Here is a 27175-nt window from a genome sequence, read left to right on the forward strand (position 1 = left end):
TTAATGAATCTTGAGTGATGGCTTTAAAATACAAGGTGGTTGTGGTCTTGGCTACAGGTTGTTCATTTGTTTTTTTTTTTTTTTTTTTTTGTTTTTTTCTTAAATAGATGTAAACAAGGTTCTCTTCATTGGGGGGTTGGAAGCATTTGCTTTTCTAGGGACAAATCTGTGTGGCCGGGTGCTCTAAAAGTATAAGAAAAAGAACATCTGTATCAGATAAGTGATAAGTTCGCTGCCTACCTATCCAGCTGACAAACAGAATCTATCAGAAAGTTGAAAGGATTTTTTTCTTATATTACCAGCTAACTTGGCAGACTGTTTCTGCTCCCCATCTATTGGACACTACAGAGTACAGCCTTCTGGTCAACAGAAGTTCCCACAGGTATCGTCAGGCAAACAGTTACACATCAGTCCATGGAAAACTGTCAGTGTCAGTAACTCTTGTACCAAAGCTGCCTAAAATTTACCAGATATGACAGCAGGTGATATATTTGTGGTTTTACCACAAGTCTAGGACTTTGGCTGATTCAGTAATGAGTCAAATGCAGACTACTTCTGGTTCAAGGAAATCTTTCCTGTAATATGGAAAAGAATTCCGGGTTTCAGATTTGAAGTGTGGGAGAAAACAGCTTAGTTTTTCTTTGCTTCCTCAGCATTAAAATCCACATGGTAAAACTCACTGAGTGTGAGACTGAGGCAGACCAGACTTCGTTACGCAATCGCAAGTGAAAATGTACATACACAAGCACCAAAAAAAAAATGCAGATAGTAAACTCCCAGAAGGAGCAAGAGAATTCTGGTCTGGATGCTAAATATGCTGCATACGGCTTCATTCACACACATTGCATTCTGATCTTGTTTCAAATGCTTGTCCATCCTAATCTCAAAAGTACAGCAATGAGCTGTGCTAATCCTGTCAGAAAAAGAAACCAGAAGGAATCATCTGCAATTGTATCAGTTTGCTCTAAGTGTTGAAAGACTGTTAAAGGACAAACTGGAGCAGGGCTCTAACAAAACCAAAGTTTTCTCATTATCAGATTGTTCCTTATGTCTATTTCAAGGAGGTGCTGTGAGTTTTTATTGTTGTTTTATTATAGATCTGTTTGAAGTCTCTCGTAAGGTTAATAAAGTCAACATACATCCAGTGGAAGTCAAGCAGTTTTGCAAAGATCACCCTAATGGTATTCATCTTGGTAATTCTAAGAACCAGAAACTTTGCTGGCACAGTGAATTTTACCTGCTGTTCTCTTAATTATTTGATATTATGAAATTCCTGTTGGCTTTAGTTTTTGCAATTACAAATGGCGTAGTATAATTAGCAAGCTTTGTCAGTTCATTTACAAGAATGTTGGACAGTGTTGGTCTGGCTGCAACGCCATCTGTTAGATCAGCAGTGATCACTCTCCACAATGAACTATTACAAATTGACGACTTCCCAGATTCCTGACTCTGGATGTGCACAGAACACATGAAGTCTGATCCTCAGCACAGCGCAAGAAGTACCAGATTTGAGGAGAAAAATAACATAGTCTTACCTTTTCAAGAGGCACATTGACATCAAGGCCAAAGAATAAAGGCAAGAGAGAAGAACAAGAATAGAAATAGAAACTGCAGAAGAAAAAGACAGCATAAAAATAAGAAGTCATGGCATTGTAAGCACCAGGATTAGTTCTTGTTGCACTCTGAAGGACAAGTAAAGTAATTCTATGTTCAGAATACACTGTATTTCCCTAGCTACATCTCAAAGCGTCGCATTACAAACAGATGTGATTTATTTTGGTGGCAAACTAGAATTTGCACCATATTGAAAGCCTGAGATACAGCTATCACTGTAAGCCACTGTGGAATGATGGAAGACACAAAGCTGGACATCAAAACTAGCATGAGTAGTATTTTAAAGTAGGTTAAAAAAAAAACAGTGCCTGTCATTTATGCTGGAAATAACCTGCAACTATAAGTATACACAGTGTTATACAATATCAAAACCTAACCATTATATTTTGAAAAAATTGGATGTCATTTTAATCATGAATGATCTCCTAGAATGTGAATTTTTGTGAATAAAAAATTCTGTGGAATATTGACACTAAAGAGTCTCGTACTCAAGGTCTCCATATGACCACTGCATAAATTTTATTTTTGTTTTGATTTTCATTACAGATTATGAAATATTTCCATGTTGTATACTCAAGAAAGACAGACACCAAGTTCTTGTGTCATGAAAATACTGACAGAAAAGTGGAAGGAATTACGTATATCAAGTTTTACACTGAACTCATTTGTTTCACTTAAGGAACATACATACAAACTGGGGGGGCTCATTGGCACTACAGTCACTGTACTGATAAAGCCATGGTTATAGCTCACATATGTACTTTGATATCCACTAATATGACTACGTGGGCAAAGCTCTCACTGGAGATGCATCTTACATCAGTACAGCATTCCTAGAAAATACATCAATGGTAAGATTATGATGCGCCCACACTGATCTTCCTTCAGCAATCCTATCTAACCTATCAAGAATTAAGACAAGTTAATGTGACAAAAAAGCAGCACAGCTCTGTATATATTTATGTGTATCTTTGTATATATAGGGAGAATGTGGATATGCAACTTGACAGGTCGGCCAGGAGCAAGATTCTGGTACTGCATTCATATTGCATAATCAATTGCAAACTTCAGTAAACAAGACAGCATTAGAACCTGAGTTCCCAAAGGACAGTCTCTGTACCTTCACTGAGCTTCATTTGCTCCTTCCTGCTCACTACCATCACCCTGCCTTAATGGATGTACTGCTTGGAGACCAAGACAGCCTCTTACCACCAAATAAAGGTTTCAACATTTGGACCAGTATCATTCACCATAATTAAAAAGTGTTCAGAATTTATTTCCTAAAATGAAACAATCTGTTGTGGAAGAGACTCTAAGATTAAAGTCAGAATATACTAAAAGGCAAAAACTGAAAAAAGTCATAGTAGAAAAGCACTAAAATGTACAGCCGATTTAGGTATAAAAAGAAATCCATGTAGTTCAAAAGAATTAGGTCATTACTTTCAAAACAAGCCTGCTTCAAAAACAAAACAAAACCAACCTTTTCCTCCAGATCCTTAATTTGTCTCTTTTGGATGTCAGTTTTGTCTTCTAAATCTCGGATCCTCTGGAAATTAGAAAAGAAAGCAACTAGACTCAGTAGCTCTGCTCAGCTGAAAGCAACCGAACATCTGAAGTGACAAAAGCCCAGAAATTAACAAGTTCACTTCTCTGGCAGGTATGAACTTATGGAGCAGCACGATTCTAGCCACTAGCCCTGCCTAACAGTGACTTTACCTCACGTATGACCACTCAAAACATGATGTTGTGTGTATTTTACTGCATCCTCAAAACACGGGGAATTAGCATCAACAGTGGATGTTTGATAGTATTGATTTTACTAATCCTGTGGTAAAGATATGGAAAGTGTACAGTTGTGATTATACTGTTAGAAATATATCAAAATTAAGATTTCTCACAGTATGATGTATTAAAAAAGGACTAAAATGTTATCAGATGTGAAGTGTTAAATGTTTATGACTAACACTAATTCTGTGGTTAGCTGGGTGTGCTAAACTCATACTCAATGTGGTTTTAATAGAGATAGATACTTCTACAAAAACTGCGTAATACAACTTAGAAGTTCAGCACAATGGGAAGAATGATCCCACAGAGTTACAGACTACAAAAATGAGACCTTGAGTCTTTGTGTCTTTTTTCTACTTAGCCAGAACCTATGACAGATGGCCAGTAACCAGGAGAAAGCCAGAAGTGGCAGGAAAAAGATACTTCTCCTATGCGACATGCACCAGAACAATTCATGCAGTTCCTACTGAGATAAGTCCAATAACTAGGGCAGCCACTTTTAAGGATGAAAACTGCTTGGATTAGAATTTTAAGACTCCAAATACTTGTAAAGACCACTCCACGAGCTAATATTAAGGGTTTATGTGCACAGTAAAGACACGAAGTATAAAACAACTCGGGAAACTAGATGTCAGGCATGTCTGTGACCTGGAGCCTGCCCAGATTTGGCCTCAGTTTTTACTCTTACACTGCAAAACTGCATAGATACACATGTGCTTTTTTCTTTTTACCTGATGAGCCTGCTGGAGCAGCTCCATCCTCTCCTGAAGAATCTGGCAATCATATTCTCTGCTTTTCCTCAGCATCTGGCGTCTTAGCTTTTCTACTGCTGTCCTGAGCTCTTCCTGCTGTTTTTCAGTGAGCAGTTCTCCAAACTTTATCACCGTTTCTTGCTGCAAAGCATTGTACAAGGTGGCCTCAAGCTCCTGGATCCTCTGGTCGATGCAATACCAAAAGTCAGTTAGAGATAGAACTTTTTTTTTTTTTAAAAAAAGGGAGGACAGGGAGTTGTGGCAGATTGAGGCACCTGCATGATGGTCCCTGTGCTCAAACGTGCAGGAGTGTGACAAGCAGAACTTACAGAAGGGCCCAGTGCTTAAACCAAGAAAGCGCACACTTTTATTTGCATGGTATTCTAATACTGTCACTGACATCTCTTGGTGACTTTTTTTTTTTTTTAAGTGGTTATAGTGATGATCAGGAGTTGGACAAAACTTTCATATGTATTTTATAATTGCAATTAAAAAGATGAATATTTCACCAACTCTAAAGCTGACCCACTGCACTAGAAATAAGTCTTAAAACAAAACAAGACAGACTGAAAGTCAGTGATAGACTAATTTTGCTCTTAACCCTGCTAGTCATGAGTATTGCCATTAACTGACAAACCAAATATGCTGAACTTGTGTGGCTGGTTACCAGACCTACGTATCAGAATTTGGTACAGCAGTGTTTTACAGCAGGAAATCTTGCTCTTTGTGGCACATCATCTTCTTGCTATGACATACACAAAATGGGCCCTCTAAGATTCCAGATCCGAGTTCTAGTTGACTGCACTGACTCCATTTGGACATGTTGACATTAATGAGCAACATCTGCCTTCAGATGACAGAAGAGTTTTGGACTTCAGGAGCTCTGCCTTTTTATGATGTGCCAGCAAATCCTAGGCGCCCTTTTGAAGCATCGCAGATGCATGGGTAGTATGTCAGATAAAAGATACCAAGAGGAAAGCAAAAACCCTCTCTTCTTGATCCAGATGGAGCCTGTGTCGCACTACAGTGCGAACCAATGTATGCTGTAGCACTTCCTTTGTACATACCATGTATGCCTGGTCAAGAGCTTGCTTCCTGTAGTCTAGTTCTTCCTCCAAATAACCTTTTATTTTGCAAAATTGCTCCTATAACAAAGGATCATTTGGACAGAAAAATGAGTTAGTTACTCAAAATGCTTTGGGAAGTTTTATTAAATCAACGGATATCTGACTTCGGTAGGACTAGAAGACTGATCTAAGCTGACACTGCAGGGTTATTGGTATTTGGCTATCTCAGAAGAGTAGGAACAAAAACAGCTGTGTTTGCTTTTCACGATAATACATCTCCTACATAAAGCTAAATCTATAATCTCTTTTCTTAGTGGTGCTGCTTAGCATTTCAGTAGTAGCATTTCAGTTTTTGTGCAGACAGCAGCTCTGGAGGCATGGACAACACCTTCTGTTGATCTTCTTATTTTGGAATAAGTGTGAGAATGCAATCGACTGAACAGGAACTGAACAGGCATTTTCATGACCATGTTATTTGGAGAAAGATGCTGTGTTTAAGTCCTCAACTTAAGTATGTACATGCCAACTCATGCAGGTAGGCTAATTTTAAAAGACTTCCCCTAACTAGAATAAGAGTAGTATAAAAGAGCTGTAGCAAGTTTATCTGTGAGTGCTTTAACAAAGATTATATAGGTTTAAAGCACAATGAAATAAAACAGCATGAAAAATTATTTCCCACTTATCTATAGAGAATAAAATGCAGTGCAACTACTAACTTTTAAACTTTAATTGTTTAAGTTTAACATTAAGGCAAAGAGTGTGGTCACTTACATCTCTGAAAAATCACCAAGCAGCATGTGAGTCTTTGTATTTTTTAATAAACAGTTATCTTAATAAAAAAAGTTCTCAAATGTCAACTATTTCTCTTTATTCTGCTGTTGCACATGAAACAGAAACTTTATGGATTCACTAATAATCACAGAAAGCCTCCATACGTGTTTTGCCAAAAGACCAGTTTTTAATAGCTTGTGGCACGTCATGTGACATATTTCTAAGAAGTCATTTAAAGAAAGTCTGCCTACCATATCGCTCTCCAGTTCCATCATCTTCTGGTGCAGAGCAGCCTCAGCTCCCTCAATCTGCTGAATCCACTGCAGGCAAAAGAATGAGAGCTGTAACCTGCTGTGTTTTCTAGGCAAGTAATGTTTTATTTCACTTGTTTTATTTCATTTTGTATTTCCAGCTATTCTGACCACATTGCTCGTGTCTGGTAAATCTGACATCTCTGCCACTTTAGCAAGGTGTTTGAGACTGTGATTACATTTACATTAAGGTATTCCTATCCTTGCAAAATCTCTAGTTGATGCACACTAATATAAAATACTGCTAGCAGGGTTTTGTTTTTCCAAGAAATTGCCTCCTATACTAGAAAGTTTGATTATATTTCCAACAACAGAGCTGAAAATTGACAGCATTATATGAGTCATTAGACAAGACTTGAGAAAAGCAAGCACACATTTTACCTTTTCTGCCAAAGACAACACAGTGGAAGCCTGAATTATTGCCACTTGCTCCTCATTTCTTAAATTCTGTGAAGAGAAGGAATAAAAATTAGTCCTAGTTTCCTACATGAATACAGATTATCCATGCTATACACACTAGGTCTACATCAAAATGTCCCAGGTCTGCTAACATAAAAGAAAGAAGAATGCTTTATTTCTTCACAAGCTATGGACTATGTTTTCACACTGCTGCACCTCAGGAGAAATCTAAAAGTTAGACCCGTTTGCCTTTGGGGTAGTTTCTCTAAACCAAATTTCCATAACTTCTTGAAAAACAATTAAGCTAAAGTTCATCTGTTTCAGTACACACAGAGACAATCACGATCCTTCTTTTACTATTTCTTATGCACTCTTAAGACATAACTAATGTTGACCACAGATAGAGGATATTCTCTTTCACAAGGATGATTAAAGTGGGCAATGTCTGCTTAGAAAGCCACACAGCGTTCGGTATTTCTTGACTATTTATGAAACTTTTTTCAGAGAAATCCTAGACATGACGAAGATGTGGTGGGCTTATACTGCCAAACTAATTCATCACAAGTTTTTGCTGAGTGCCTGGATTGCAGTCAGGCCTGGTTCCAGATGTCATTTGGCCTCTGGACACGCATTCTTCCCAGTCTACTAAACCAGCTGTTAAAGCTACTGCTTTGTTACACATCCTCTGATTATAGAGGTCCAACAAAAGCTAAAGTTAAAGGTATATGTTCTCTAGAGGAACAATTCCAATATTACGTGATTTAACAAATACCTTCGAAAACAGTCAGTTACAGGTTTCACTTATCCTCTGTACAGAATGTAGCTTGTAAAGAGAAAATATCTCCCTCTTAACTTACCCCATTATCACCTAGGATGTCTAATTGTTTTATGAGGTCTGGGATGCTGACATCCTGCAAACAGAAAATAAGATAAAGGTAAGGCACGCACATTTTTATCATGTCTGCATTATTTGTCCTTCCTATGAAAAACATTGAGATAAAACATGGAAATGCAACACACACTGATTTCAATTGCTTTTGCACCAGGTTTTGTAATCATACTGAAAACTACAACTACAACTCCATATGTCAAACAAGTTTCATTAGACTGATTAAACCTGAAAATTTACTGGAGTTATTTGCAGAGATCAATGTAAGTGATTACACGGACAGCATCAGCCACTCCTGTAGTGAGCCCTGCCCAATGAAACTGACTTACCTTCACCCCTTCCTTCATGCAGTATATCTGTAGAGCACTCACACCGTCTGAGAATGGGTGAATTTGAAGATTAAATGGTGGGGACCGTCTCTCTCTTTCCTGAATATTCATGAAGACAACACCAGAGAGCATGTTAACATGAATGAGATGCGTAGAGAACTCAGCAAATGCCATGGCTACTGCTTATATCATGCTCCACAAACTTAGTCTCCTCACAGTAGGAGAAAAGCGTTCTTTTCATCAGCACATGATCAGCACAAAACATCAGCATTTGACAACTGCTGGTAACATCTAATGGCAGGACTCTAGGCTAAGAATAGAGTAGCACAGGATCCTAAATTCCAATTAATTATTTTATGGCACATTATTTATTTGATGAATTATGTATGTTTGCAAGTTGTCTGTTGTCGGCTAAGACTGTCATTTAAAGTGATTTGCTCAGTAAAGTGTTAAAAAAAAAAAACTATACACTGCTGATAGTACTACCTTTACGAGCAAATATTTTACTTAAGACTACAAGGATACTTGGATTACATCCTTGCCATCCTCACATCACATGTTCTACTACTCATGGAAAGCAGCAGGTTCAAGGAAGTTGATAAACATAGCTGTTTATACACCTTCACTGCCTAAAACCTACAAACACCTATTTTAAAAGGCCAAAGAAAAATAAAAATCTGAAGATGTTATTTCACATTCCTTTTCTTAGTCAGGCAAGCACACAAGATTAAATTTCACCTTGAAATACACTTCTGGCTTGTGAGCATTTAACTCAATTCTTCATTTCCATGAGAAAATAAACAAACAAGCTCACAAACAAAAAAACCACAACTGGATATCAGCAGCAATTTTGGCTGCCAACTAGGATGCAGCCCTAAGTAAAGTACATGAGGATGGAGTTTAAGTCTTGTTCACTGGGTCGTTTCAATCCAATTCATTTCTGTTAATTTTAATAGATTCTGGCCAGCACTGTGCATATATCCTCCAGGCCAGCAATAAGGACAAAGCATGCTGACAACAGACCGCTCTGAAGTATTAGAAAAAACATACCAACAAGTGTGATAACTTTGCACAGCCACACCAAAGTTAATCAGCTAAGATTAGCCTTGCTTACTAGGCATCTGGCTCGGACCAAAATGAGTCAAGTACGGAGCTTACTGTTTCCAGGACACTAGAGCCCGCATATTCCCACAAACTGCAAATAAACGTGCTTGCACTGATTAGTTTCTCTATCATATCATTACAGTGTTGGTGTAAACAGTCAAAGTTGGTGTCCAGCGTGAGTGAACTGGTTTCATCTGCTACCAGCTCTACTGCAAGCAGAACATCACTACCTCCAGCTCCAGGTTGCGGAACTCCAGCAGCTCATTCTGGTCCCGGGCATCCTGTAGCTCCTGTTGCAGACGGTTGTTTTCTACTTCCAGTTTTTCTATCTAATAGATATACATAAATTCATTATCTGCATGACTGTTACATGAGACACTGAGTATCTGTCATGTAACAGTTCAGACAGCATAGGCAGTGTAAAATCCAAACCTCTAGAGATGATTCTCTAGCTGCCACGTTAACTTAAAGAGTTTATAATTTACAGATGAACTTCTGCTCACCTTGCTAAACATCATAAAATGCTCACATTAAAAGGTTTTCCTAAAGCAATCCAATCCTAGCGAACATCAGTGGGAAGGCTGATGGAAACATCAAGCTAGCTATTAGATTAGTCTGTATTAACTATAATGTGCATTGCTCTCATGGTAAAGCACTAGAATAGGTGGTTTGGAGGGGAACTGTACAGACTTAGAGGACTCTGCAAACAGCTTGGATAAGCACCTATCAGGAACACCTGGTCCTGCCTTGGAGGAGGTCCTGGGCTTGATCAGAGATTCTCAGTGTGTAGCACAGTCGGCACACAGGGACAACTGTCTCTGGATGCAGTTACTTGAGCAGCTATCCTATCTCATTCGAGCACTCCTCAAGAACAGTTCTGTCAATTAGCAAATAGATGTGAATAACATGCACTGGCCAATTAGATACAACTTCGTTGCTCTGGACAGTTCCACCACTGATCCCCTACAGCCTGCTCCCTTCCACAAGTCTCTGGCCAGTGCCAGGATCTATATTTTGCAATGAGGTTTTCCGAGTGGAGCCAATACCAGGACAGTTGATCTGTATCAACATGCTCCCAAATGAGCCCCCTTGGGTCAATTCATCTGGCTGGGGAAGTATGACACAGGGCTGGAGACTTATAAGACTTTTTTATGTATGTTGGTGGCCCTGCTAGGCAGGGGGGTTGGAACTACATGATCCTTGGGGTCCCTTCCAACCCGGGTGATTCTGTGATTCTGTGATTTATGGAAGGGAAGAAACACAGCTAGGATGCCCTATCTAGAGAGGTGAAAGAAGTTAGGAGATCCATTGCTGGGTGTTAACGGCCTCGTGCTGATGGCAGTCATACGTACAGCCGCTGCTGTAACTGTTGATGATACGCAAGCAATGCTAAGGTCCTTCATGGGCTTATATTGCATGACTAAAAATGCATACATACAAATATATGGATATACATATGCACACGTAAATGCTCCAAGTAAGAGAGCAGTTCAAGTTCACAGGACCTAGGGGTAACTCAAGCCCATAAGAAAAAAAAAAAAAAACAACCAAACACACGGACTATACTGAGACCAGGAGTACAAAAGTCTGGATGTTAAAGGATGACTTCATTTCTGCTGCCATTTCATATCAAGAAGCTCAGCTCTGATTGTCCTGTTGAGGCAGCATCAGCAAACTCTTCAAAACAATGCTGCAACAGCATAATGTTAACAGCAGAGCTGTAATGCTGAGCAAAACTTCCAAGTCTTAGACTAAGATCATCAAGAACTACTACCAACAGTGTCTTATCAGTGCTGGAGAGGCCATATCTATCTACATCACTCTATCTGTATATCCTGTTCATACTCAAATACACTATGCTATCCATACACTGTTCTTGTAAACACTAGAGTAAACATCCAAAAGGTGTATTTTAGGATCAAGATTACCCTACAGAGTGAACACAATCATCACCAAGGTTGGATAAGACCTCCACGATCATCCAGTCCAACTGTCCACCTATCATCAGTATTTCCCACTAAACCATGTCCCTCAGTCCAACATCTGAACATTTCTTGAACACTCCCAGTCAGTAACTCCCTGGACAGCCCATAGCAGCACCTGATCAGTCTGTCGGAGAAGTACCTTTTCCTAACATCCTAACTTCAATCTCTCCTGGCACAGCTTGAGGGCATTCCCTCTATCTATATCACTAGCTACATTGGAGAAGAGGCCGACCCCAACCTTACTGCAACCTTCCTTCAGGTAGCCATAGAGAGCAATAACATAGCCTCCCGAGTCTCCTCTTCTCCAGACATGCAAAACTCAGGAACGTACCTTGTCTAAAAGCTCTTGGTTCCTCTTAATGAAAAGCTGTTTGTCTTCCACCCAATGGGAGTCCTGTTGAATGAAGCAGTTCTGTTATAGAATAATCAAACCTCACAAGGCTGAAAATTGGAACCACAATACTCAGGTTTTAAAATCCTACATAAACAAATCATGGATCACAAAACAGCAGCATATTAGTTTAGCAAGCTTTAGCAAGGCTTCTAAGCACACTATACCTGCCTGCTTATTACACAGAGACATTACATCTTGGGGAAGTCTATAATGAAATTGTGCTAGGTATATTCTAAACAGAGTGAAGATACAAAACAGGAAAAACAAAATACACAAGAGGTGCTTACCTGTCCTTTTTGTGCTAAAGTTTTCTCCAAATCTTCTATTTTGGCTTTGTATCTCTGGACTTCTGCTTGGAGCTGCTCCTGAGCCTGTCAAAGTCAAACACAGCATTCAGCAACAACCAAAACAGCAATGTGACTGACATAAAAAAAAAAAAAAAAGAAAAACAAAATAGTCTGGATCTACACCATTATTACTACGGAATGAGTAATCACTACAAAGATCCTAGCTCTGTAATATTTGTGTCACCTTACATATGCATACAGATGGCAAAAGGGGACAGAGCAGCAGTTCCACTCAAGTCTGTTAATAAACATGTCTTAAACTGGAGTAGAGCAATGGAAGGCCAGATATTCAGTGTGAGGCTCTACTCAAAGACCCTAGAAAGAGCCTGTAACGCTACAATGCAATGGAAAGTATAGCAGCAATAGCAGGATGGCAAAGACTTCAGCTGCAACAAGTGAGAACAAGCCCAAACGTAGCAGCCACAGGTACAGAAAAGAAAAAAAGGGAAAAAAGCTGCATTCAGGTGGGCATTTCTAAAGTTGGTGCAATTTATGCCTTTATGGAAAAACATAGGCCTCCATTCACACACAAATCCAACCCCTTCACACCTGGGCAAAACAGGAGACCATTCCTGTGACTCTGTGCCAAACTATAGAAGCATCTGCTTCGACACGTCTGTCTAAACGCAAGGGTTTGAAACAGCCAGAGAACAGACCCTTGTAAACAAAGCAATTGTGTCCATCTTCAGTCATCACTCTCTTGAAATATACTTGCCAATGAGTGAAATGCAACAGATAGATGTCCATGAATATTTATCTCCTTTTCCTTGCATGCCACTATGAGAAATCAAAACATTCTGATAGTAATGAAATGCTTTGCCTCTCAGACCCTTACTGACCTTGGCTTCTCTTTCAGCATCTATGACGCCTCCTGTTTGCTCTTGCAGTAGTGCATAAGCTCTCTGCAGGGCCTGATATTCCTTTGTCAGCTGTCGAAACCGCAGCTCTGATTCTTCTGCAGCTAAACTCTGAGGAAAGAGAAAGGACACGCCTAAGCACCAGACAGCACAGCACCGCCAAAGCAAAGAACACAAGTGTAAGGTATTAAACACATTAGTTGGTTTACAGATCTTGATTTAGAACAGCTTTTATGGTGATCCTGCTGTAATGAGAAGTGATAAGGATGTAGAATTAACTGAATTATGTGTCTTTAAGCTAAAAAGAAGCGTGACAAGTTCATTTCCTTGGGAGATGAGAGGGAAGAAGTCACCTCAGACTGCAATGAAGTCATAGCTGTAGAGTCTATGGACTAGACTTTGAGAGAACTTCTCAGTATTTGAGTATATGAAAATGAGGCCGAATTTAATGAAGAACTTGCCATCCAATATGCAGCAATAAAACCCAGGTCACTTGCTTTGGAAGTCAGAATCATTTGAAGATTTGTCCTTGCCTATGGAAATCGAGTCATATCTTACCTCATCCAGATCATCATCCGGAGTTGCTGGTGTTCTGTCTGTTCTGTATGAGGCCACTGAGGATGTTTCAGAGTCCATGGAATCATCATCATACCCCAAAACTGTGTCTATCACGTGTCTCTAAAGAAGGAAAAACATGGTTTCTGAAACTGCCTGGAAATGGCCAGTATGGGTTTCTAATTTGGAGAAGGATTAGTTTCAAGCCCTATTACCAGTAAAAGGAATCTGAATCCAACAACAACAACAAAAAAAAAAACCAAAAAAAACCAAAACCACGAGAACAGAAGATGCCAATCAACTTTTACATATCTTTTTTTAATTCATAATTTTTCCTCTTACCTTAATTGGCTTTGAACTCCTTTTACTCCTTCTGCGACGAATGAGTTTTTCCCTGTCCTGGAAAGCGAGATTGAAAAGTTATTGGACTCAATTTTTACCTCTATCTTCTTTTGTTTGCAGCCCCAGAACGTTAGACCTACAGATGAGATAAGTCACTGCTTTTCCACTGACTGCTATATTTTTCAGAAGCAATATGATTCCAGGTAGAAGGGAAGATTCATACCTAAATCTGTCTGTCAGCTGAAAATCACTTGATAAAGGGAAGAGGGAATAGCAGAAAAGCAGCCCCTGCTGTTGTGTAGCTGCCTTGGCAGGCTGTCAGACAACGACACTGATCAATTTCCTGTGAAAGTCACCAGGAGGCTTTCACAGGGCACCCATTTGGGTTCATAATGGGAAGCAAACTGCCTTCACTGCAAAGGTGGTGCTTCCTCTGTCTCAGAGTTATTAAGAGATACACATGTTGGTTTCACCACTTCTAGCAATGGTGCCTTAGGAGAAGAAACAGCCTGCTTTGGAGTATCTTTCTCCTTCCCCTCAACAAAATGCAAAGTTATCTGAAAAAGGGATTGTCAGTGTTAAAGGATACAACATAAGAACTAGAGAACTACTAGCACCATGCTCTTTCCCAGCACACAAAGGGCACTGCGTTGTGTGCATGCATTTTTCTTCTCCAAGAAGATTTTAATAGCAGCATGGTTACCTCATACGCCAGCTTGTCACAGCCCTGCCTTGCAAACGTGTGTGTATGTTCCTGAGCTCCACTGTTCAGTCTGTTCATTTCTACAGCTCAGTTCACACATAAATGTCACATTTTCAAGTTGCAGAGACAACATCCCATTAAAAAAGCCACACCAACATACTCTGACATCTAAAGCTACATAGGTGTTAAGAGCAAGGAAGATATGAAACCTCAGAACTCTATTCATAATATGAAATACTAGTGGCAGTTAACTTTGTACAGGAATTGCTGCTAATTTCCTGGTGTTCTGGACATACCCTTGTTAACTCATCAATTATGTTCTGTTGTTCTATGACCTGAAGCTTTAAAAATTCTGTTTCTTGTTCTTCATTAGCCTGATCCAGGTCATTGAGAGATTTTAGTTTCTTTAGTGGAGGATGCGACGTCATTTTTTCTCTCTGCGGTAAGAAGACATAGATAAAATAAGATCCAGCAATTAAACAAGAAAAACAAACATTCAGTTATAAATTAAGTGGAGCTTTTCATTTAGAATGTACCATCATATTAATATGCTTCTGCTAAATAATTTGTATAACTTGCAATTTTATAATTCATAGTATCAGCTATACAAGTTTTATAAACCACAAGCAGTTCTTAACAACAAAGCAGCACAGAAAGGCTGAGTTCTGCTTGAAGAACAATACAGACTTATCTCTATTTATTTTGTGGTAATCTAGCCTCTACCCCTTAAAAGTCACATGCATTCAGAGGCCCACTGCATGGCAAATACATTTATCCCCTGTCCAGGGGACATCCCAGTAGTATCTGCTCCATGTCCCCACGCATTTGCTGATACCCCTCAACTGACCATAGACAGTGAGCAACTGGACATTTCAGCTTTGTGAAAAACTCGTATCCTGCCAAAAGAAGAGGAAGGGGAAATAACGAGGCATAACTATTTTAACTAGAACGCTGTGTGCTGCCTGCTCTGAGCACATGTGGAAGAGGAAACACCTATAGCCCAAGAATATTATTCCAGCCACCCGCAGCCTGCTAACTTGCATAATTTGTGCATCTACACTACTAAAAACAGATGGCAACTCTTGATAGTGGAGCTAAGTTGCCATGTGCACCCATATGCACTGGTGGTGCTGTTCCCTGATGTCTAATGCATGATCACTAAAGTCTCTCCTGCTTGCTGTGAGAGAGGCCAAGGGGCTGTGATTTGCCATCCACAACTGCCATGGAGAAAGAATTCTGATTTGTAATGTCTGCAATAAAGTGTATCTGTCTTCTGGGCATGGGTGAATTGCAGAGTCTTAAAATTGATTTGCCTTGTAGAGTAGAACATAACTCAGTACAACTTCTAATTCAGCCTCAAATACAGCTTTCAGGATATTAAAGACTGATTTTACGCGTTCACTCAAAAATACTGCACACAAGCATAACAGACAACATTATGTAAGACTATTATGCACAAACCTAACCATTGCTGTATCTTGTCCATTGTAGTACACACACGTATGCACTCACCATGCAAACGTTTCCACCAGAACAGACAGATATCATGCAGTAATATGCAATTTTCTCTTCAATACTGACCATTTCTATGTTTTCTTTAGTGACTGCTTTGAGTTTATCTTCTATGCGCTGCAAAGACTGCATCAGTTCATCATTTCTCTTTGTGAGGCACTTGTTCTTCTCCAGGAGAGGTTTACATTGTTTTTCAGCTTCTCGGACACGCTTCAGCTGAATTGATAACAATTGATTTGTAGCAATTAATAATGGTAAGTAGTCCAAATAAGAGATATAGTTCTCTTTTGTGAGAAATATTTTTTGTTAATCTTCCCTATAGGACTCCTGTCACACTAAAACACCAAGCAAAGTGATTACTGGAACTGGCGAAGCTACCCTAGCAATGCTTATGTTTTTACTGATAGTTCTATCAATGGGAAAACTCACTTATAGAGATGAAGCAAACTGACACACTATCAGATAACTGCAAAGCTGCTGCAAGAACTGTAAACGAAACCAAGAGCCATGTTTTATCTTCAAGAAACTCATGGACTTTCTCATCAAAAGACAGATTTATGTAGGAACTTATGCATATGCACAATGAATGTTTGAGTGAACAAATATTGACTAAAAGTCATTTAAACTACAAAGTAAGCAAAGTATCTTATGGCATCTTTGGAAGTCCCAGTATTAATACAGCTAGAGTCTTAACCAAGTTCTTTTCCTCCACAAAATTAGCTCTGTCTGGTAAAACCCAGTGTTAATTCACAACGTTTCTTTTCCTAAGGAAGGATAAAGAAGATGATGTGTGCCCAGATTATCTACTTAATGAATGCAAGAATCAGCTCTGTATTACCATTCATCACTAGGAAGTTCCTGCCTGATGCAGTTCTGCCCGAAAAAAAACTGGGAGTTCCCTGTAGCTGTTAAGGAGAGTTAAGCATATTTCCTTTTATCATCATATCATCTTACCCATTGATTTTGCTTGAAGCTAGCAAGTGCCTGAAGACCCCTTCTGCTAACAGGAAAGGGAGGAGCTGGTAGGAGGTGGTTACATCTTCCAACAGCATCACTGTTGGCAAAACTACCTGCCTAACCCTACGAATGAAGAAAGCTATTGCCAGTCTGATCGTATCTCAAAGCACACGTGCTACAATCAGAAAGATTAACGTGGTGGAAGGGGATATAGGAGTGTAAGAGTAAAGCGACCAGCATGGATGGAACCACGTTACAAAGGAAAGGTGCTCACCATCTCCAAAGACCTAGGCAAACAGGAAAGACTTCACAAGGGAGGGAACTCCAACCAGAGATCCTGGCTCACTGGCAGTCAGCCCTTAAGTGAGGTCTAAGAGAGGAGCAGCCAGGCTCCACCCCTTCCTGTCCCACAGGTAAATTGCTGCACCTGTGCTCACAGGGCTGCCCAGTCCTTTCCCAGGTGCTCCATCAGTGGTTCAGGCTGTGACTCACCTTACAACATGGTACTTCCAACAGTTCCTGCCCACATTTAGTATGTATTCATTATAGTCACATTATGCAAGATAGAATTTTGAAGCCTTTTTTTTTTTAAAAAAAAAAAAAAAAGGTTTTTTTTCTGTGAAAAAATAGGCTGAAGATTTAATGGCATGAGACAGCTACAAACTATTTAGTATTGCAGAAATCTGAGAGCTTTTCCTAATTGAAGAGAGGCATGTGAACACATTTCTACTGTTATTACAAACTTGTTATTTTGAAAATATTGATTTAAAAATATTGAGGAGGCTCAAGCCAGCCATACTGATATGAAAGGAGTGCACCGAGACTCCTATCTGAAGAACAAAATAAAATATCAGAATCGAATTTCAGCACCCTCATTCTTAATCATGAAAGTAAAAACACTGAGTGATCAAATCACCACCTAAGAGTAAATCAGATACAGAAATCAGTTTACTGTTGTCCATTCTATCTGTAGCTGATTCTTATCTCTTCTCAAGTATAGGACTACAGGCATCATGTGATTTACATCACCATATAATGTTGTATGCTCCTGAACTCTTGAGAAGGTCAAGGAAGGAACGCAGTCACACAGAAACCAACAAGACTCTTCCATTGTGATTTTCGCCCTGACATAACTTTACTGAGATTACTCAGTAATTCTGGAGTGAAAAGCCACCCCAAGTGCCCTAGGAGACAATCCCAATGGATAGAAAAGGCACATTTGCCACATGCTTGGAGACTCCTCTCCTCATCTGCCCTACAGTTCCTGGCCTCCCCTATCTGACGGCACAAAGCTCACATACCAGTTCATTTCGTTCATCAACCAACAACGTGTTCCTGTCTTCCAGTTTCCGGATTGTTGCATTCAACTCAGCTATCCTCTTCTGGTTCCTGCGCAAGTCCTGTTCATCAGTAACAACATAACACAATTACTGATTCTTCAAAACACATTTGGGAAAACAATCACCCAAAGCTACATACCAGTCAACACAACCAACAAATTGTACTTGTTATTTGTTTTTTAGATCACACATCTTGGCAAAAATGAGTATTTGGGAGAAGAAAACATCTACTTTTGGGAAAATTTTAAGATTAAAAAATTTTACTTCTAAAAAATAGTAAAAAGATCCTGATGCTTTTTTTTTTTTTTTTTTTTTTTTTTTTTACTATTATTACAGGGGGGAAAAAACCCCAAAGCTGAAATATTCTAGTCTCAATTGATTTTTCCTATACACTGCCGGGCCACTAAGTCAGGCAAAAAAGTAAGGACACCCCTTTCAGTATCAACTGTCTTTACCTTCTTCTTCCTCATTCACGTATATGTAAAAATGTGCATGCATACACACTTGTTGGGTAAATACTGTGCTTAGTCACAAGGAGCTGCATTCCTTGTTGTAATGCTGTAACGTGATGGGAAGTGCAGAATAGCAGGGTGACAAAGACTTCGGCTGCAGCAAACAAGGACAAGAACAAAGACAGCAGCCAGGCTGCTTATCATTGGAAGGCCTCATATGCAGGGCTCTCCAGTGAGATCCCCTCACCTCCACTGCCAACCCTTAAATGAGGTCTGGGAAGGAGTGGATCCTGGTTTCACCCCTTCCACCCAATTAGGCACATTGCATACACCTGAACTCCCCTGGGTTGGCCATGCCTTCCCACCACATGTTCCATCACTATTTCAGGCCATAAATTTGCATATCTGCTACACTTGTGAATGACAGCAATAGCTGCACACGCATAAAGCAAGACAGAAATAGGAGGTGCTCTCCAAATCTCCTGGGTTCCCCACAGCCTTCTCTCTGCCCATCTTCCCAATTTCTGTTTGTTTTTGAGGATGCAGGCTATCCGGATAGTTACGTTCATCAATCAATACTTTCAAAGCAGTACTGATTTTTAAAACGTTTTCCCAGGGGCCAAGACAACATTTAAGCAAGAGAAACGTTGTGTAGAAGTCAGTAAAACCTGCATACAGGGCTGCTGCAGTGCTCTGAGCCATCTCCGGCCCTTCCTGGGATCTCCCTCTTGGGACTGCTCATGTTACACTCTGCCTCTTTCACCAGGAAAAGCTGTTCATCCAGAGCTTCTTTCTGCAGCTGCAGCTTCTGCACATAGCCTGTTTGTGTCTCCAGTTCTTTCTCCAAGGAAAATATGATCCTATCTTTAGCCTTGATCTCGTCCATCTGATTATAAAAGCACAAGAGCAACAATGTTAAGTGTGTAAAAACAAAAGCACTTCAGCCTCAGTGAATATAGTACAATAGGATTTACTAGTGTTCACCATTTAAATCTGCTAAGTCCTACCACCCAGGCTTGAAAATAATATACTCCAAGGTGTCAGCCGCACTGTACACCATTACAGTAACAGCTTTGATAGCCTTACACAAAGCAAAACTGAGCACAATGTGATGTGCAGAATGGGAGAGGACACAGCCAGGATGGCTGACTCAAACTGGCCAAAGGGATACCCATACCACGTTGACACTGTGCTCAACAGTAAAAGTAGGAAGACTAAGCTGGGGCTGCCATGCTTTAATGGCTGAACGGGCATTGGTCAGCCAGAGGTGAGCAACTGTGTTTTGCATCATTTGCATTTCTTCTTCTTGGTTTTTAGAATTTTTTTTTTTTTAAATCTTTTCCTCTTTTACTTCTTAAACTCTCCTTACCTCAATGTTTTTTATAACTTGTTACTATACGATTATTTCTACCCCCTCACTGTGGGAGCAGAGGAGAGGTGAATGTGAGAGTGGGGGGTGCATAGCTCCCTATCAGTGTTCAACCACAATGCTTTAAAATCAAAAATACCACTCCTGACACTATTTACATCACCGTTTCCTTCTACTGAACTGTCAGTTTTCATGCCAAATGTTCCAATATTTTAAGCAGGCCCAGCTCCCTAGCTATACAAAAAATACAGCCACTTGCACTACTACTGGTATAGGTTCTTTTTACCCATTCTCATTAGTATGAATTCACTGAATGCTATGGCAAGACCAAAGCAAAAGGTCTCTTCCCTCTTGCCATGATTTGATGTGTTTAAAACACCAACATAAGGGTTAAAGAAACTAATAACTTCAAGTGCAGATGTATTTTCTAATATTTCGCATGGCAGATATATTAGGATCTTGGCAAGCCAAGGTCTTGATGAAATCAATCACCATTACTCTGTGGTATTAGCTGCCCACCCAGTGGTTGCTCTAACTGACTCACTGTGAGCTATCAGCCACAGAGATACAGCAACATGAGGTTTTCATTACTTCTTCAGACTGAGCTGCTTTGCAGAGTTTTAAGATTCACCAAAAAATTGAAAAGCAAAGGAGACAAACTCACTACAGAATAAAATACATGAGATGTTTTGGTGCAGGGAAGGGTTACTAACCAGGCGGCGAATATCCCTCTCGCTCTCCCACTTGATCTTAGAAATGGCTTCCTGGTGGGACTGGTGCTCACTTCGAAGATCACCTGCTTTGATCTTGTCAGCTTGGATCATATTGTTCAAGGCCTCATCTACCTGCTTTTTGGCAGACTTAAGTTCAGTAATTTCCTGCAGAAGCTTAAGGCGCTCAGAGTCAAACTGTTTTCTGGCCTCTTCACGAGCCTCAATAGTCAGGGCTGTCCTTACTTTATCGCTGCTGCCATCCCGCAGGGCACACAATGCTGACTTGAGACGCTGGATTTCACTGTCTCGGACTTTCACCATTCGTGTCATCTCCTGCTCATGCTGTTTGATGAGGTTCTCCCTCACAGCCTGCAGCTCCTTCATTTTCTCCTCATGGAGTTTGGCTTTTAGCTCTGTGATTTGCACAGTTTGCTTGCGCTGCTCCACTTCACGGATACGCTTTGTTTCTTGAGTCTTCTCTCTTTCAAGTTTAGCGATCTAAGTTGAAATAAAATGAGAGTCAACTGCTACCAAGATACTGCTACCAAAACAAGCTCACTTGGACACACAGCCATGTCAGAATAAGAAAGGGCTTCCTGCAGACCCCAGTTGTTCCTCCATCCTCCTCCAACAAAATACGGGCCAACTCATGAAGTCTTCACTTAGATACTGCAATGTCTTTACTGAAGATAAATACTTCAGTTTTTCCTTAAGAAATAAGTCCTTGTATAGACATTTGACTAACAGCTTTCTAACTCAACTGCTAATTTCAATCAAATTCCTCAGAGAAGTAGAAGGCTTGGCAATAGCAAGATTCATACAGATTTCATGTGATTCATGACTGTAGGAAATTAGATGAAAGCGTGTGCTGCAAATGTGAACATCCAGAAAACATCTAGTCTTTTGTAGATGTTCTTAACCATAAGTGAAACTTTAAGGTAGTCAGCTCTTGGACATGAAACTAAAGAAAAGTGTGCTTCACTGGTCGTTACAAGGATTGTTCTTTGTTGCTATTTAATATAGGCAACTTTTAAGTTATTTGTCCGTATGTTTGGAATCAAAGTTACAGAGCAGCCTTCAATACATTTATACTAATATATGTCTAAGCCCAACTAGAGACCTCTGAGCACTTTCACAGCACAATCCTACGTGCACCTACACATAATACTCAGTTGATTTTTAAGGAAGTTTAGATATCATACTGAAAAGCTGGCAGATCACTGGTACCTGAACAAGCCTGAAACAATGCATACATACCTTAGTGCACACGACAGAGTTGGTCTGTACTGCAGAAGGATTACAAAGGTCCATATGGACTTTCATGCTGTACACTTAAGGACTACTTCACTCAACTTCGAAATAGAGATATATTTTACTGAAATAAGTAGTCATTCAAAAAACAGCAACACTATACAACTTCTAGGCACTGGAATTTTTTAAAAACAGTATACTTAGAAACAATTTGAGCAGATAAGATGAAAAATCACTAATTGGAACACGGGCAAAGATGTTACAAAAGGCATAATGCTTCACTGTAAGGCCAGAGGCTGCTTGAATTTGTACCTCAGTAAAAAGAAATCTTTTCCAGTGAAGGAACATCAAACTGTTGTTCAAGAGAAGAGTTTTGTTGCATATCTTGATTTCTGTTCTACTGTTTTTCCCACATTTCTTTCCTTCAGTGCAGACACTTCTTTAATACCAAACCCTCACTCACCTTAGATTTCTCCTGATGCAGCTCAATTTGGATGTCCGTTAGCTTGGTCCTGAGTTCCTCATTGGCAGCCTGTAGGGCTACAATCAGTGCCTCAGGCTTTTCGCCTTTGCTACGTCCTTTTTTGGACATGATTTCTTATCAGTGAGAGTCCGTATGTTTAATTATTTCAAATACAGACTGCCATCTTTTTTGATCCTTTCTGTGCCAGTTTGTTTAGCACTTACTGCATGGCATTCCTTAAGGTTCTGTCCTCAGCTGCTTTGGAAGCCCTGCAAGAAATTAGACATACTATTATTTGCCAGTGGACGTTGCAGCATGACAGTTCACATGGTTACAGAACACAGGATAGCTCATTTCTCAAAACACTGCAGTCTTTGTCTGAAAACCTACAAGGGAGATGCCAGCACAACCAGGCTTCTGCATGCAATTCTGACATACTAGTAGAGATTTCGTACATACTCTTTTCCTTTTCTCATAAAGGCACAGCATGCAAAGAAGATACAAATTTGTTTACAATAAGGATTAAAGCTATCGAGACTACAGAACTGGAGAGGATGGGTCATTTAATTCAAGCCTTACAGTTTGGGATCATGATGGAACAGGCATTTTAGTCCAAAGGTTCTATCAACAATCTCTTCCTCTTGCCCTTCCCAATCCCCTGCATCCTTCCAAGCCTCCCAAATTCAGGCTTTCACGCAACAATTCTACAAACTGCTACAGGAAGAGAAAAGCACTGACATTCTCACCACCATTCTGAGTTTCCTTAGAAGCAGAGAAAAAAAACGATATGAAAAACCCCCAGCCAGGCTCGAATTTGTCTCCTTTGCCATTTTGCAAAGGAGACTCCATCAACAGTGTCCCTCAGCCAAATTTTGGAGAAAATTCCAACCTTAGCCAAACTGATGCAGTAAGTTTAAACACAATCACATCAGTAAGATATGCAGATTGGGAAGCTTCACGAACAGCACACTAAAACACAGATGAGCTGGTATGTCTAGAACATTTTGAAGGCATCCCTGCTCCACTGTAGGAGCATTCCCTGCATCAGCCAAGGGTCTGGCAACACCACATATCCTGCCCACCACAGACCAAATGAGCACCTTTAGGGTTGCTTTAACATGCTAAGCACAGGCAGAGTCTTCAAAGTCACTCTCTGGCCATGTCTGAGTCTGCACTTATAGACTTAAAAAAACAGAAAGAAACTCAACGTGGTTGAGTTTCCAGCAACAGTACCTATCACACAGTGTAACCCTCGCTGTCAGATCTGTCAGTTGTTTGCACACCTTGCCTCTTCAAGTGGCCTAATTCCCTCCTTGCTAAGCTACTTCCAAGAATCTTGGAATGCAGTCTGACACAGATTGATACTCTTTTCCAGCTTGAGTTATGCCTACTGATTTACAAAGAGTTGCTTTTATATCACAGAAAGAAGAGTGTATGCTGTTGGATTCAAGCATACAGATGTGCAGGGAGACTGTAATAAGGGTCCTTTATTAATCTAGTTTGAGGTTTGGGCCCTTGAGATCTGCTCCAGACTACTCTAGGAAAATGGGTGGAAATACGTATTGAACATATGTTGCGGACCACACTGTGGTGAGACTGGCTGTCTGCAGCAGCACTTAAGAAACCCTGCAGTAATGCAATGTGAGCTGGAAGCTGTTCTGGAACACAATGTGATCTTATGGGTAGAGAAGAGACCACGGCGCACAACTTCCAGGTTCTTTTTCCTACCCCTTCCACTCACTGTTTTGGTTTGTAACTTTGGCTATTCTGCTTAAGACAGTGACTTACTTTGCAAATCTGTAATAATCATTTCACTTAGGTGGGTTCATAATTAATGAAGAGAACTCTGTAATCAGTGTAACTTTCACGTTCTTTCAGCACATCCTTTATATTATTAATGAAGGGCTAGATTTTTGCTTTCATTATTTCTTGAATTAATCACAGCAAACCATTACTGCAGTTAAACCACTACTGGCAGTTTTTCACCTAGGAACAGAAGATCTAGTCCTTCCTAAATTGAGGTCCCACATTGTAACCCTGGCAGAGCTAGAGCACAGAGGGGCTGGGCCACAAAGTCCTGTAGGCAGAAGCTGCACTCCTGACAGAGCACAAACCTTTCAGTTTATAAGAGCGAAAAAGATGATCAGCAAGAGCTGGGCTCTATCAACACTCCAGCACAAGGAGAGGTAGCAGCACAGATTCCCACTGCAGGTCAATACTACTGTTATTTTCTGCTGAAGCAGCAGGATCTACTTGCCAAGGAGATCAGAGAAGATTTCTTTCTAAGTGGCATCTTTACCTTAAGTCTACGTGCACCCTTCACAAATTATTCTGGCACAGTAAAGGCCTATGTTAAGATTTGCATTTCTTTTTAGTAATCAAAACCTTCACTAGTGTAAAACTACCCTTCACAGAGGAAACTGTTGTTATTGGTCATTTAGGAGATCTGCTGGACATCTTGTAAGGACTGCACACACAGTCATGAAATACATAGATGGCCTCCACTTGCAGTAAGCATTCTCCTCACACACATTACTTTTGAAGAGAAAAAGGAAAATATATGGCCCCTTCAGCAGGCTGCATCCTCCAGGAGATCTAAGCGACATATGGTATCCAAAAAAACATCTGTCTGTACAGAAAGAGACAAACGGCCTTAGCAGCTATTCATTGCGCTTCCTTGGCATCCCTTAATGGTTAATGCATCTCAAACACGCGCAGCATAAATGACTTCATGCCAAATATCCTTCTCCTAGGACTTCCCATCACCCCATGTCCACAAGAGTTAGAAACGTATTCTTTATTGACTAGAAAGTACACCAGCTACCATAAGGGTAACAGAAAATTGGACATCTGTGTGTTTGCATGTTAAAAAAAAGTTGAGCAGATCCTCCACATGTAATAGCTCCACTGAAATAGAAGTTATTTTTAAGTACTTGCAGAAGATATAAGTACTGAGTAAGCTAGAAGTAAGAACACAAAATGCTGACCAAAAGATAAGCGTTCATTTCTTTATGCACTAAAAATACACATGGAAGACTGGTATCTCATTTACTGAAATGCAGTAAAACACACACAATATATTGCAATACTGTTAAAAGCAAAAGTAATGAGAAACATTAGGCTTATATTATTCTAAATCTATCATCTCTATGCTTTACTTTTTGGGTAACATTATTTCCCTGTTTCTCCCTGAAATTGCAGTACCATCAGTATAGAAAATAATCTTATTTGAAAAATAAATCAAGATATTCATAGAGCCACATAACTTCACAATATCAACCTATTAACTAGCAGGCTGTCACTATCCCTAAAGTTGTATTTACTCTTATGAGAGTGAGAACATTAAATTCTAGACCAGATCGTGATTAATACTGGAAGACAAATCCCCTCTGTGCAACTTCTAAATCTCTTCCCCTTCTCAGCATTAAAAAAAAATTAAAACTCCTGCAAGGATGGGGGAGGGGGTAAAGGGGCCAAGTCTAAGTAGATTTCAATGCAATCTCTAAGTCTAGAGCTGGTTAAGAAAAATATATCTCAAAATTTATGCAGTGTGGAAAACCCTGAAAATTAGAGTATCCTTCAGAACAGAAAAGAAATGGAAACTATTATTACTATCTGGGAAATACTGAAACCATCTTACTGCATTGCTTTGCTATTATGAAATCAATATATAATTATTGAGATTGCTTTTTTGATTAGTATACCTGTCATGGTCTTATGATTTTTGTCACTGGTATTCCGCACCATGTAGTGAACTGGGAGTTAAAAGGTTAATCACAGAATGGCCTGGGTTGCAAAGGCCCACAGTGCTCATCCAGTCCCAACCCCCTGCTGTGTGCAGGTCGCCAACCAGCAGCCCAGGCTGCCCAGAGCCACATCCAGCCTGGCCTTGAATGCCTGCAGGGATGGGGCATCCACAGCCTCCTTGGGCAACCTGTGCCAGTGCCTCACCGCCCTCTGCGGGAAAAGCTTCTTCCTAATATCCAACCTAAACCTCCCCGTCTCACTTTATGACCATTCCCCCTTGTCCCATCACTACCCATCCTTGTAAGCAGCCACTCCCCCTCCTGTTTATATACTCCCCTCAAGTACTGGAAGGCCAACACACCAGCTGTGAGGATTGCTGGCATTCCCAGCAGACTGCCACTGTTCCCTTTCTGTTTTCCTGCTCACCAGTCACAAGACAGTCCTTCTTTTGCTGCTCATCTCTGCAGTGCTCCCCAGCCATCTGTCTTCAGCTTTAGTGTCCAAAAGTGAAGGCCTTACTCTATCTCTCATTTTGATTTATTAGTTTCAACTCCAGTGATACTGTATTTTACTGTGCAATCTCACATTCCACTATCACATTTCGTAAATTAGTTTTCTCCCTCCGTTCATTGCCACTGTTTTATTTCAGGCCCATCTCCCTGCCTCTTCCCTTTGTACCCTTCCTGCTGAACCCGGCACACTGGGCCAGAGCTGCTGACAGTACTACATAACGATCATGAAACACCTCTGTCAAAACCAGATGGCTCTGTAACAAAACACTAAAAAAACTGTTATGAAATCTGTAGCAAAAGGTTGTTTTGGCTCACAAAGCTCTGAGCTTTGTAAAGATTTATATACCAAATCTGATGTTAAGTAGTTGTCCTACAGAATGGGTTTTACAGCACAGAAAAAAAATCTCAATAGACAGCAGCCTATTCTCTGCTATTCTCAAGCTGTTCTGCAGAGTTGTAAGAGGACTTGCTTCCTTCATGGATAACCGAACAGGGTGAAGGAGCTGCAAACCCTCATTAACTTGGATTCTAATGTGTATTATGACAAAATGTGCATTTCGTAACAAAATCACGGCATGCTAACCTCACAAAGGACACTGCCTGTACAAATTATAGTCAGGCCACTCCTCTGCTAGGTTTTGATTTTGTGGTCTCA

The 27175-nt window shown here is 40.2% G+C and overlaps 1 protein-coding gene across 12 annotated transcripts in view; it reads right to left on the reverse strand.

Moving 5' to 3' along the window:
- Positions 1-27175, reverse strand: part of JAKMIP2 (janus kinase and microtubule interacting protein 2) — a 59717-nt gene that overhangs the window by 4896 nt on the left and 27646 nt on the right. For 4 of the 12 annotated variants that reach the window (XM_048960446.1, XM_048960443.1, XM_048960445.1 and 1 more), the window contains exons 2-20: positions 22262-22530; positions 20548-21045; positions 19142-19351; positions 17975-18073; positions 15786-15932; positions 14501-14641; positions 13502-13558; positions 13163-13282; positions 12587-12715; positions 11688-11771; positions 11338-11400; positions 9252-9350; positions 7918-8016; positions 7557-7610; positions 6682-6747; positions 6241-6309; positions 5219-5296; positions 4131-4334; positions 3095-3160 (exon numbers count right to left, since the gene is read on the reverse strand). In XM_048960446.1, the coding sequence (XP_048816403.1) occupies positions 3095-3160; positions 4131-4334; positions 5219-5296; positions 6241-6309; positions 6682-6747; positions 7557-7610; positions 7918-8016; positions 9252-9350; positions 11338-11400; positions 11688-11771; positions 12587-12715; positions 13163-13282; positions 13502-13558; positions 14501-14641; positions 15786-15932; positions 17975-18073; positions 19142-19351; positions 20548-21045; positions 22262-22390 (2412 nt within the window). In that variant the 5' untranslated portion in view covers positions 22391-22530. The other 8 variants (XM_048960452.1, XM_048960453.1, XM_048960455.1 and 5 more) reach the window with 7 other exon arrangements.

Source organism: Lagopus muta, chromosome 14, assembly GCF_023343835.1.
Source record: "Lagopus muta isolate bLagMut1 chromosome 14, bLagMut1 primary, whole genome shotgun sequence".
In the NCBI taxonomy this organism is placed as follows: Eukaryota; Metazoa; Chordata; class Aves; order Galliformes; family Phasianidae; genus Lagopus; species Lagopus muta.